Genomic DNA, 13722 nt, shown 5'->3' with positions numbered 1-13722 from the left:
GACTAACTCTGTTTGTGCATTTGTGTCAATGTCCTCTGAGGATAAAGTTTCCAGGCGTCAGAAATGACCCGTCTCGCATGACTCTGAAGACAAGGCCCCTTCCCGACTTTGTTTTTTGTCAGTGGAGAACATGAGCACAGAGCCACCAGGCCTTGCTGCTGCGGAAACCTCCAGGAGTCCGTCTGGGTGCTGCTCTTGCCGTGACCACTGCAAACTGGGAAGCAAAGGTACGTATGCAGATTGCTTTGAGGTTCCAGCGCTTTTTATGTCACAGCTCAATCAGAAGCGGGAAGCGGACATCTTCCGGGAGGCAAGTGCAGGTTTATCTGTGTGTAGAAATATCAAATCTGACAAATCAAGCAGCAGGGCTTTGCCGCTCTGCTCCGCTGTGGGGGGAGGGGGGGGGGTCCTGTATCTGTCTCCTCCAGGCCCATCGTCCTGCCCTGCAGCGGCAGCACAGCAAGAGGGGCCGGAGTGAGACGGGCAGGCAGGCGGAGACAGGAAGAGTGTCACTCACAGGCGCCCCCACAGGACCCGGTGGGCCGATCTCCCCTTTCGAGCCCTGGAACGAGACACGGAAACAGAGAGCTCATTCCTCCCGGAAATCCAGCGACGGCTTTCACAGTGACCCCAGGAGCACCCCACGGGGAAACATGTAAAAAATACTAGAATTAGAAGCAACATTAAAATTCTTCAGCTGTTTGCTTTCACACGGTGAAATGAGGTTTATCCAGTGCCGGCCCTATCGGTGACTCTGTGATTTTTCCCCTGTAGTACTGCCTTCTGAACAACAGAGGGCAACACAGTTACAGAGTTGCATTAACTGTAGCGAAACGGCACATTCCCTTAACTTCTTTCCCTGTAGGAAAACCGCTCTCAGGATCACACAATCTGCACGGTTTACACACTGGGGGTGTGAATTTACATCGTTTACAGCAGCATTATTTAGAGTGACTTATCCCATGTGAAGATTTCGGCTTTATACTGCTTTATACTGTCCCAGTTTGTTGTCTGTGAACTTTTGTCTTTAGAATGGCACTATATACCTCCAATCATTACAGAAACATCTGAATTACCTTCTCTCCTTCCTTCCCTCCATCTCCAGCAGGACCCACTTGGCCAACGAAACCCTTTAATCAGATAAAAAAAATGAAAAACTTAATTAGTTGAACTGCAACTTTCAGTACAAATTCATTTAAGACATTCATGGCTAAAATTCATTAATCAATAGTTTGAGCCCTCATCAGCAGGTAACAACTACTACCAGTGACATGTACTGAATATTGTTTAGAATAATATTGCACAGTTATTCTGAGCCAATTATTTGAAATGCCATATTAAGTTAAAGGAAGATCTGAAATGTTTTTATATTATAATTCATTATGCAATAAGCACTAAAGACACTGAATAAAAATGTTTTACTTTTTTACTTTTATATTAATATGACGCAAGTAACTTCCATGTAAAGTCTAAGTAAATAAGATCTTCAAGGACTACTACAGACAGATCTGTTGTGTGCAGTTCTATGGTATAAACCAAGCATTATCAGGCTCTGTTAAGATTGTACAGATGTTCCAAACAACGAGACAAACCACAGCTGTGGATGTGCGCTAAAGTGCTGGTTTCATGGTAAAAAGATTCCTCCTTGTGCCAACTGGGTAACATGGACCCCTGTGAAGAGGAGGGCTAGAGGAAGATGCAGCTGCAGGATCTCAGTCTGCTTGTGATATTCAGACAAGATGAAAACCGCAGGTGTGCCTCCGCGCCGCTCGCTGCTCTTTCTGTCCTCTGGCTTTCGGGAAGATCATCTGTACGTTTGGAAGGATGTCCTGTGCTTTGTCTCCTGGGGCTGACATGAGCCATTAATTCTGTGCCCTCTGATGAGGCACTGGCTTTGATGGCAGACTGCGACACAGGATCTTGTTTTAGCGGAAACGTGTAGTTTACTGTATATGCTTCAGTCTTCGGCTTTACAGCTGCTGAGCTTTAAGCAAGAGTTTCCCTTACTGAAGCACCTTCTATGTGCAGATCCGTGCTGTACCAAAGGGACTGAAGCTCCCAGCAGTTACAGCAAATCTAGTCTACAGTTGATCTCCTGGAACAGCCGCCAATCAGGAAGCAAACCAGCGCCAGGGAAAGCCATTCTTATAGAGAGACTCAATATCCGAGTGCTAAACCACTGCTCCTGCTGAACAAATTACCGCAGGTGAACTCGCTGCTCAGACGAGACCTGCTCGTTTATTCTCCCTTGATGTCTACAAGGCAGCTAGTTTGATTTCGTAGTTTTCTCGTTTAGAAAATGGCCATGCAATTTGGAGCACGCTACAGGAAACCTGCAAGCATGCTCCTCTGCCACGCCCACCCCGAGAGCCAGCGAACTCCACTGACCTTCAGCTGGGGGAGAAGCACGTCTCTCTGGCCAGTGGCACTGCGGGCGCTCAGCTGGATGAACTCAGAAAGCCCTGGCTGACTCGCGCCACCCAGAATCCTAACAGGCAAGGCTGCTGCTCTTGGGGAGTGACATGACCGGAGCACAGAAGGGATTTTGACATTTGGGTCAGTTACACCACGCACTGTCCGACACGGCCCGACTCTGGGCTCCAGAAGGGCTTCCACAGCCAAGCCTGAGTTCTGATGTCAGCAGAACACCTGCCATCGCACCTGCCTGAGACACACCAGGCGAGAAAAACTGCGTCCCATTGCCCCGCTCTACTTACATCATCCCCCTCCTCTCCTTTGGGCCCGTTTTCTCCTTTGTAACCTTGAGGCCCCTGACAAATGAACCACAAAACAAAGACGATTGTTGTTAGCAGAAATAACAGATACATCCGTCGTGCTTTCTATAACATTCCTCAACAGCTCGACGATGCTGCATTGCCTTTGTGCTCACCTTGTGCCACATGTTAAGATCAAAACTCCCTCACCTGCTTTGCTTAGCAGACCGTGTCCATTGCTTTGAATTTGTCATTCAAAATCTCCAGTCCCCAGTCTCTGCCGCTACACAGAGCTGCCTGGCCAGATGTCCTGTCTGACAGACTCGGCACAGATGTTCAGGAATGTGCTCACAAAGGCACAGTCGGTGACTGAGCCTGGGTGTGAACTGGGAATGTTCTAACATTTTCCACCAGGACTGCCTCAGGTTAGGGAAAGAAAAATGAAGGCCCTGGATGACTGTGTGACAATTTGGCACCGGAGGCCTGAAATCTCAGCGGCGGCCTCAGGCCTCACCTGCGGGCCGGGTCTCCCCTGCGGCCCCGCATGTCCATCGATCCCGTGAACACCGTCTGACCCCCGGCAACCGGCCCGGCCGGGCACTCCCTTCGGACCCGGGTCACCCTGAGTGGAGGAGGAGGAGGAGCAGATCAGGCTCCCGCCTTAGCAGAACAGTTGCCCCCCCCACCACAGACGGAGGTGAAGAACATGACTGACACACGAGGATGTGCCGAAGTCAGTTAAGAGGGTGTTCAATCTGTATTTTTTTGCTCTGTGCAGTGCTTTGTGGGGCAGGCGCCACCTGTACCCTACCAGTGTACACAGAACCTTCTCGGCTGAGCTTTCTCCTCAAGAGCGTGCAAAACCATAACAGGTCAGGTGTGCACTGTTTTATTACCTGCCATCACAGTGCCATTTTCCCCACAGGAAGCACTGTGAATTTAATTATGAGCGCACTGTTTGTCATTGGGCCCGGCTGGAAAAAACACTCAAGCGTGCTTGGACACAAAGAGCAGTTTAACACAGTGACTGTCGAGACTGTGGTCCTGTCAGTGGTACGGACGCTTCACAACGTCCCCGTCTTTGCAGACAGCTGACACGGAGCACTTGCAGGGATGTCTCGATTTTTCCTGCAAAGCCGATGATTCCTCAGGGGAGTTCTTAATGTTTCTCTCCACTAGACACGATCAGGGCACTGTCTCCAGTCTCACTGGCTTGACGAGTGTTAAGCCTGGGTGAGATCTGGGACCGCAGAGGTTAGTCATTGTGGAGGGTAATCATTTACTGCTGCTTAAAACCACTGGGGGCTTTGATGGTGTAAAATGTGTTAGGAGTTAAGCGTAATTACAGCTTATTTCCTCCAGCGTTACCCCACAGCCCCAGCGGAAAACAGAGACAATGTGTTACATTAGTCTGAAATTTCTTTGAAAGCCGCACTTGAGGGAGGGGGTGGAGTGTTTCATCACTTGTGTTTAGACAGCTCGGTTGAAGAAGAAGGAAATACCCCTCTGCTCTCTCAGGCTTACAGTTTAACCAAACAGAATGACCCCTGGGCCCTCAATGCACACACTCATAACTCAAGAGAGGCGCCTTTATTTTGCACGGTGACTTTTTCGTCACAGGCAGTTCCGAAAAACGTATTTTAAAATGCGTTCAAGTTCACAGAGCGGACAAGCCACAAGGCTCAAGGTGAGAGGCCATGCTTCTGTGAAGCCCACATCCCAGACCAAGTCAGTTCATAAAAATCATCTTTGTCGTCGGAAAACTAGGCGCCGTTTCTTATGAGCACTGCTCCGAGGATGACAGATAAGTTTAAAAACTTAATCAGAGGCACGTGTCACTGGTTTTAATCCTGTGGCTTGTCCACTCGATGACCCCGAACACAAGTCCGTCCCCTGGGTGAGACACTGCATGCATGAGGAGAACTGTAACTGCTTGGATAGGGCAGCCACTGTTTTTTAATTAAATGGTTACAGGAGAAAGGCAGGAAATTTAAGGAGCTGTTCAACTCTCACTTGTGGAAATGTTTGAAAAAGTGCCCTCTCCTTGCTCATGAACAAATACGGCACATTCGCAGTTGCTATGAAAGAACGAAACGACATCATATCGAGCAGTTACCACATAGCCTCTGGGTCCACGAGCTCCCCTCGGCCCCGGATCTCCAGGTATGCCCTAAAGAAAGAGCGTCCACACCAGCTTCATTAGAGCAGCTGAACTTTCCAACACCTAGCAGACAGATCCGAAGCTTGAAAAGAACTGAAGTGTAATGTATGTTTTGGAACTCCAGAATAGATTATCTAGATTATCTGCCAAGCAAAGTGTGAATTTAGCCTGGGGACACATCGGGGTCCCATTACATTGGGGTAAACTCCCCTCCTGTGACACTGGTACCCCTCTGCACAGCTGGGTGGACTGGATCAGTCGGGGTGCAGCTGCAGTGTGCATGTATGGGTGTGTAGGTGAGGTACACATACCGGGAGTCCTGGCTTCCCCATTTCCCCAGGAGGTCCAGGAGGCCCCTGCTCTCTCTGCAAACAAGTCAGAAAAGAAGAGAAAGTCAGAGGAAGCAGGTCTGCGTTTCAACAGGCCCGGCTGTATCACCCGAAGCCGTCCCCGACGGACACACACACTCGCCGACGGAGCACGATACTCACGGGCCAGCCTGCTTGCAGCAACTGGAAGAAAGAGGTTTGCTGGAACACAAGAGAAAACCAAGCGTCAGTAAAACCGCTTTTCGAAACGAGTGCGTACCAGCCGCCCCAGAGACAACAGAGCAGCTCAGAGACGGATCTAACACGCGCACCAGTGAAGACCACAACCACCTTTAAAAAAGGCACCGATCAATAGAGTTCCCAGTGGATTTTTGTATTTGCCTCTGGAATCTACTTTACCCTCCAGACCCTGCAGAAATCACTGCGGGTAACCAAGCAGGTTTTTTTTTCTGCGTATGCCGGAGAAAAGAAACTCAAACTCGTAACAATTCAAAACCGAACAACAAAGGAAGACGCAGAAATAAACGAAGAAACCCCAAAACCCTAAAGCTGGCTTTGGGGTCCCTGCTCTGCCGCCACAGCCTGGCTTCCTCGCGAGGAATACAAGTCCCCCCGGCGTGAGGGGGGGCGATAAATCACACAGCGGCCCTGACAGAGCCACACGGGCGAGGAGGGGTTTCAATAACACGGCGGTCACTCTCCACCTTATTAAGCCCCGTTTCTCACTGACAGCTTCTCATAATACAGCCCTCATAAATATTTAACTTGGCACCGACTCCCCAGACCCAAAGTGGAGGCACAGCTCTTCCCAGGGGAGGCGAGGAACGGAGAAATCCAAATATTATGACCTTTTCCAAGCTGCACTCCGTGTGCACCGCACCTCCAGACCTGACCTCCCGGTTGCTTGGTCGTGACAAGCAGGGGTGAACCCCCTTCTCCTACACGGCACCCCTCAACCCTGCAGCCGGTCCCAGCCGATCTCCCTCCATTTAACATGACATTGCGTCAGAATACAAGCCCTCAGACCGCTCCTATGAAGCTCCGTTATTAATATATTTGTTATTAATACACCCAGCTGAAGTGAAGAACCCCTCGTTTCTTTTCGCACCTACTGTGGGCCTTCCGATACATGAGATCTGCACTTTAAAACATAGGTTCATTTCAGGAAAATGGTGGTGGAACTTTTCTATGTGCATTGTAAATAAGGTCAATTACTGAAGATCTCAATCTGCATGGGAGAACATCACAACTCCCCTTTGCACTAAAAGCTATTTCAAACACTGGTGAGTAAAAGTATATTAGCATTTGTTTTTGCATCATCCCTTCTGCACTAAACAGAAGCATAACTGAGATATGAGCGTTTGCACACACGTGTTTAACACTCTACCTGCAGTAACTTCTTTCACTCAAGAAGGGATGATTTAACACATTAACCGGCTCTCCTTGCTCTGGTGAGCAGTTCCTCATGGGACTGTACAAAACCCCCATCTGTAATTCTTAGCTGCAAATTCTTTTCCTCAGCCTGCATGAGTAAGACTGTGTTTGGTACTGTGTGTCGGAAAAGGATATTAAACAAGTGAAGATATCAAATCCCAGAAAAGGGACTGGACCTCACAGCCTCCGGCTTTGAAATCTGGTGTCCTATGGCTCTGCTCTGCTCAAGTGTAAGCTGACTTTTAATGGGGACGGTTGGCAGACAGTGCTGGTGATCAATGGCAGATGTCATAGCACTCTCTCACCAGCAGGTGGCTGTGTTACAAAACAATCACAAATGTGCTCAAAGCCCTCTCTTGTACGGACACCTTTTATTTTAATTATAATAATTGCTTACACTTATATAGCACTTTTCTGGACACTCCACTCTAAGCGCTTTACAGGTAATGGGGATCCCCTCCACCCCCAGCAGTGTGTACCCCCACCTGGATGATGCACCAGTCCGCTCCCCACACACCAGCTCTCAGTGGGGAGGAGAGCAGAGTGATGGAGCCAGTTCAGAGAGGGGGATTATTAGGAGGCCATTTTAGCAGTCATTTCCAAAACTCTCAACACTAAGGCTGTTACACACTAACTGCTGAGTTTCCTTTCTTTTAAAATCTTTACTTTAGGGCACGCAAGAAACTCTGTGCAACTTCTGACTGTTTGTGGAACAGAGAAGGGGGACTACTGACAACAGCCATGGCAGTCACAACAATGACTAGGAGAGAAACTCCCATCAATATGTGGCGAAAATAAAATTGATTTCCGCTGTGGAGAGTACTATTGTATAAACAGTGCTCAAAAACACTTATGTACATCCGCTGGGCTTGTCACCCCTTTTAATATCATCTGTGGCAGGACTAAGATAAGATAAGATCACTTTATTAGCCCTATACAATTTCTTGCATTAGGAATGTGTCTATTCACAGACCCAGCTTGCTCTCCATGAGACACACAGACAGGGAGAGAAGCTGGGGGTCAGAGCGCAGGGTCAGCCATTGATACAGCGCCCCTGGAGCAGCTGGGGTGAAGGGCCTTGCTCAGGGGCCCAACGGAGTAGGATTCCTTTGCCGGCCGCGGGATACGAACAGGCAACCCTCCAGCCACAGCGCCACCGCTCCGTGACTATGGACTCCGGCCTGGTGCCCGACCGCAGGGCCTTCTCCGTCGGCGCCAGCCGTCCCTTCACTCCCCACAGCTGCAGCCGGTCTCCACACAGGCAGGAGGACACGAGAGCTCACATCTGGCATCAGACAGGCTGCGTCCGTGATGGGCAGTAATGAAGCCGACTTAACGAGCCTCCTTAAGGGTTTCCTATAGCCATTACGCTATACAATCAACGTTTCCATATTAGGAGAACATTATGGAATGAAAAGAAATGTTTTAAATTCTTCCATTGCTCTTCGCTCTCACTAGGGGGTCTCCATTTTCTCTGGGCAGCTTGTGTCTTGGGGCTGCACGTCTGTTCTTAAACACTTTCAGGCCCGGACTTTTAATTCACTTTTATACACTAGGCTTTAACTCTTTAGCTTACTGTATAAGTGTGTGCATATACGTGTGTTTGTTGTTCTTGTCTTTATCTTGTTTTATTGTAAATATCGGATATAATTTTTTTCTTTTCACACACACCAATATATATAAAAAAGGTTCATTAATAAGAATAAAAAGGGGATTAAGGAGGTTGAAGGTTTCACAAGCATCTCCAAAAAACAGTGGTGTTGTCCAGTCTGTCAACATCACTTCCACATCTGGGAAACAAACACCAGCCTCTGCACACGTGCCTGTGCCAAGCCCTGCTTGAGGCACACATGTCCACCTTGCATCAGCTCATGCCGTGTTCGTGTCTGCTCCACTTTGTGCTCGGAGCTTTATGACAGACGACATGGCATGGCATTTCAAAGCTGTGTGTGCGTGGGATGGTGAGGGCAAGGAGAGCCACTGTTCCACAGCACAAGGGATAAAACTATGTTCACGCTCCTGTGCCACTGTGCTGCTCTTTGCCATCATCTTCAGGCTTTACTAGTTTGCTAACTATACCAGACTACAGATCATTGATATAAATTAGAAAGAGCAGTTGTCCAAGCACAGACCCCTGTGGTACTCACCCAGGTCTGAGTTTATCTGTATTATTTTCTATTCTATGACCAGCTCTCAATCCAGATATATTTATTACATTGAATATCTGCCACCTGATGCCATCCTTTTGGAGGATTTTTTTGAAAAATTAAATATGTACTATATCATGTGCTGTTTCTGCCACTGCTTGTTCAAAGACCTCTAAGAAAAAAACTACGCTCCTGCTTGAAAAGCAGAAATCTTCTAGTTGTTTTCCTAGAGAGAGCCATTCAAAACTAGTGATTTTTTAAAAAACAGCAACTTGTGCCATCATCCATTGCTCTCAATATTCTGAAAATACAAAACTGAAAAGACAGCAGATAGGTTGATATATATCTGCAATGCACAGAATATCCCTGTACTATCTTTGTAACTCCAACTGCTTTCAATTACAGCATGCTGGTTTATATGTGGATGCGGTCTTTAACAAAGCTGAAATTTACTCTCAGAAATAGACAGAAAGATGACTTAATGAGCACAGGGAATGCCGAGTGCTTTCTTCAGCCAGCCCGGCTGGTTTGCTGGGCCTGGCTGCGTGCTGCGCTGGGCACTGCACGGTAAACTGGAGGCGGTGTCCTCGGGCAGTCCAAGCCCAGCCAGGACAGCCGCCCAGGCCGGCCGAGGCGACCACAGCTCTCGCGCAGTTTCCTGGAAGAGCTTGCCTCTTACGGACACGACGCAGAAAAACAAAATCCTCCAAACAAAAAAGCGTTTTATTTTTAGAAAAAAAAAACAAAACGGAGAGTTTTTTTTTCCCCAAAAAAAGAGACCCAGCAGAAGTTCCCATGGCAGATTCACAACACTGCAAACCAACAGGAAAAGAAACTTATAATCTCGGTTCTCCTGTTTCTTTAATTATTCTTGCACCGCGACAAGCGCACTGTAGTGAAGAGCAGCACGGAGGACAGGAGCACACGATCGTGAGGCATGGCCATGGAGGTTGAGGTGGTTGTAGGGGTGAGGTGCTTAAAGCTTCTTTGCTGCAAAGTAAAATTCATCCCTATATTAAACGCCACTGCACGCGCAGTACACGTACGTGCCCAGGAAGCAGCAGCCCATAAGGACTTGTGCGATTGGCCCGGGTGGACGGAGCTGCGCCGTGAAGGTACAGAGCACGCACCTTACAGGGGAGAGCAGCGGCAGAGTACCGGTCGGTGGACTCACCCGAAACGTGGCCCACTCCTCCTCTGTGTTCCTCCACAGGTACAGGGTGGGAAGCCCAGCGGCCCCGGGCAGGCCTGGTTCTCCTGGCAGCCCGGTACGTCCCATCTCACCTTGATAGCCCTGCAATTCACGCCAGACAGCCATGGGACTGGACAGCTTCCAGAGGGCAGTTGATCTCTGTCTCTCCTTCCTACCTCACTTGATGCAAGTATACATGCCTCAGTATAGCCTACTGTATTCTATAAACAAGCCCTGTACAGCTGCAGCATGCGCTGAGTGCTACTGTCAAGTACACGTGTGCTTCTGTGCAACTCAATCCCATTTACAGGAACTACGACCGAGGGTTTAAAACCTCAGTGGAAAACTCCCTCCTATGTCCCCTATATGATGTTTTGGCATGAAAGGCACTTTCTAAAATCAAGTGTATTATTACACACCAGACACCTCCCCAGGCAGAGCAAATCGTCTTACCTTAGACCCTTTAAATCCAGGATAACCTCTTCTTCCTGAGCAGCCCTGATAAAAAGAACAGATACACAATTAGTATACAGCAAACCTTTCAGTAGGACACAAAACCATTAAGACTGCAGAGGTCTCAACGAGGGGTAGATATTTTGGAAGACTGCATCGAATAAAAACACAAGAGCCAGCAGGGTGTTACTAAGCCTTGTACTTTCTTGATAACCTGCAGGACAAGCTGCGGGGCAACATGACTTTGCACAACCCTCGGTCACTGAAAGCCAAGAAGTTCAAAAGCTCCTGAGAGACACAGAGAAGCTGTGCTTTTAAAGGAAAGCAAGGGAACTGCTGCTTCACATTATTACTGAGGCAGGAGAAAAAAAAAACAGTTTCTCCTCTTATTAATCTTATTAATCTCTACAATATGTCCGGCAGATGGTGATGGCTTAGATACTAAATCACCAGTCCTCAGAAACCAAAAAAGTAATTTCAGGAGGAAAAACCTATTTGTAGCTCAATTTTACACATAAAAACAAATGTCTGAAAACAGGGGACATGTTCCAGTTCCATAAGGGATGTGCCTCACATCTACGGTCGTCTATCAGCCTGGAGCGGTCAAGGGCATTCGAACAGCAGGGGGAGGTGGCAGGTGAAAGCATGTGGAAAATAAATCCACATGGAGCAGCAGCAGCAACAGGCTGGTTCTGTTCCCAGAGAAACTTTCAGGGCCGAGGAAGCGATTACATGATCGCTAAATCAGGTCGGAGTTCCCACTCCTCACAACGAGCCCACGAGCAGGTCAACAAAACAAGCCAAATAAATCTGTCTCTAATAAGCAGTTTAACAAGACCACACACCTAACCTCGGCCCTCCGCAGTTCCATCTGTGACTAGTAAGGCTGTCCCAGGCCATTCTGTACTGTTTCATTTAGCACACAAGACCGATACTGTAGATCTTAGTGACTAAGCCACATTTCAGTTTCATTACATTTTATTTTTTAATTCATAAGGCAAACACACAACTGTCAAATAAGAACCAGAAGGAGTCTTTGACAGGTATGCCTAATCCTTATTTTTACCTTGTTTTAGAGCTTGGAACCTCAATTATAAAATCGTAGCCTCCAGAAAACAATTTTGGACAGTGACGATGAAAGAATTTATATTCTGGGAGCAAACAATCATACTGCAAAAAAAGTACTTGCTCATAGGTTCCTGGTGACTTGAAAAGTGAATAATCCCTTTCTGAACTGCTCTCAGTCACTGAGCTGTCTACAAACAATGCCGCTTGTCACTGCCATGTCTTGGCATGTTAAAACACCACAGAGGATCTCAAGAGCTGTTCCCTAAAGCCACTGCTTTCCCTAAAATGTACAGAGACAGACTGAATGCGAGATATTTGATAGAACCTCTTACTTTCTAGAGGGATTTACTGCATCAGCTCTTATTTTCCTGTCAAAGTTAAATGACAAGTCAGCTAAGCCTATTATTACCCGAGCCTATACTGTATGTAAGCTAAGATACAGTATGTGCTGGCACTACAACTATTTAAACTTAAGAAAAGCTACAAAAGCACTTGGGAGATCTCTTCTGCAGAGCCCAGTCCAATATCTTCGCCATTACTGCTCAGCCAGGTGGTAACATGGCCACTCTCTTGTAGGCAGCACCTCTGACCAGGACAGTCCAGCAGTCTGGGCTTGAGTTCACTGCAAGATGATCCACTGTCTGTTTCAACCAGCTGCAGGTCATGTACTTTTATACCGAAGGATAATGAGCCATGAGATTTTATCATTCATGTCTTGAAGTTTTCACTGTGCATTTTGAACAGTGTTGTAATGTAATCAGTAATGTGTAACGTGCAAACACCTACAGGATTAAAGCATTTAGTACACACCCTACACACGTAGCGCAGGGAAAGCATGTAAATCAGGCAGAAACTTGATTTCAGATTGGCATTAGAGAGTTGGCTGTACAGCAAATTGAGCAGAAAAGAGCCTCAAGTAAAAAAGCACGCAATCTCGCCAGGCAGTTAACACACGACGAACAACGCGTGTGCTTTATCTGACAGGCATCGCTGAAGGAGAAATTCCGAAAAAAACAGTCCTGAGAAAATGCTCAAGAGGAATGTGGCAACCAAACCACTGCCACTTTGAAAACCCATATACCCTTTCATTTATTTATTTAAATGGTTTACAACCCACTGGGTGAATCAAAACCTTGTTGAGCAGGAGGTGGAGTTGACAGACAATGCACCCTGGGAGTCTGACAAACGATTCTGGCAGATATACTGGAGTCCAATGTTCTTCCTGAATGATGATGTGCAGATAATCAATGACAACCTCCTGAGTAATTTCCTATGAACAAAGCTCATCGGACAGGAAAACAGATTCACTGCGGTTTCTCATGCAGGAATTCAGGTTGCCGGGCAGAGAAGTGTTTGAGTATAAAATGATTTTCTCACTTTGCCCAGTCAAGTGCTCAGGAATAGTCACTGTGGAATATCCCTCAATACTGTTTGAGTTATTTATAATGAACCATAAACCAAAAATAGGTTTCAAGGCATTGTCTAAATACGGGGTTGCTCTTATTTTTTTTAATTCCATTTTCCACTAAAGCCTTTCTACGCATTTATCCAGACACTGTAACTAGCTGATCACCAAGGGTGTATTGATGACTGGAGTACATATAATATATTAAACTTAAGAAGCAATGACTATACAACAAAGGGCAAAACGCAAATCTGAAGACATTTGAACATTTGTGGTTTCAACTGCATTTTTCCACACTGGAAAAAATAGTCAGGTCAACAACAAAGGCAAGGATTTATGGGGGTTAGATAATTAAGCCTGCTCCAACATTTTATTCATGACCACAAAGCTATCCCACTGCGTGCTCCAAACAAGAAAATAAATCTCTAAAGATGGCTCGCAATCTTTTACAGCACCAGCACGCACATATCCTATCCAGATGGAATCTACTTTGAGACCGAACAGGTTTCCAAACATCAATCTATGCTACAGACTCGCTGTTAAAAATCAACCTCTGGACATGCTTTTCAAAGAAAGGGCTGACAGCGCCAGAGTGATGATGCTTTGACTAGATGCAGAGCACGGGGTCAGGCTATGCACAGCTCTCGCCAGAGGGCGGTGGGAGCTTGGGACAAGCTGCCCTGCCATGCTGTTGAAGCCGATGGACTGGCTTCTTTCAAGAAAGAGCTGGATGAGACTCCGAGTTCAGTTACACACAAGCTACCAAACAAACCAAATGGGGAGAGTGGCCTCTTCTCTTTTGTAACCTTTCTTATTGTA

The 13722-nt window shown here is 47.1% G+C and overlaps 1 protein-coding gene across 1 annotated transcript in view; it reads right to left on the bottom strand.

Annotated features, from left to right (window-relative positions):
- Positions 1–13722, bottom strand: part of LOC148816291 (uncharacterized) — a 63374-nt gene that overhangs the window by 33763 nt on the left and 15889 nt on the right. The window contains exons 8-16 of the mRNA XM_088940423.1: positions 10431–10475; positions 9960–10079; positions 5367–5405; positions 5187–5240; positions 4831–4884; positions 3229–3336; positions 2718–2771; positions 1077–1130; positions 518–562 (exon numbers count right to left, since the gene is read on the bottom strand). Of these exons, the coding sequence (XP_088796549.1) occupies positions 518–562; positions 1077–1130; positions 2718–2771; positions 3229–3336; positions 4831–4884; positions 5187–5240; positions 5367–5405; positions 9960–10079; positions 10431–10475 (573 nt within the window). The remainder of the gene's footprint in view (positions 1–517; positions 563–1076; positions 1131–2717; positions 2772–3228; positions 3337–4830; positions 4885–5186; positions 5241–5366; positions 5406–9959; positions 10080–10430; positions 10476–13722) is intronic.

This window comes from Atractosteus spatula, chromosome 23, assembly GCF_055471065.1.
Source record: "Atractosteus spatula isolate fAtrSpa1 chromosome 23, fAtrSpa1.hap1, whole genome shotgun sequence".
Classification (NCBI taxonomy): Eukaryota; Metazoa; Chordata; class Actinopteri; order Semionotiformes; family Lepisosteidae; genus Atractosteus; species Atractosteus spatula.
This window is presented reverse-complemented; position numbering and strand designations above follow the sequence as displayed.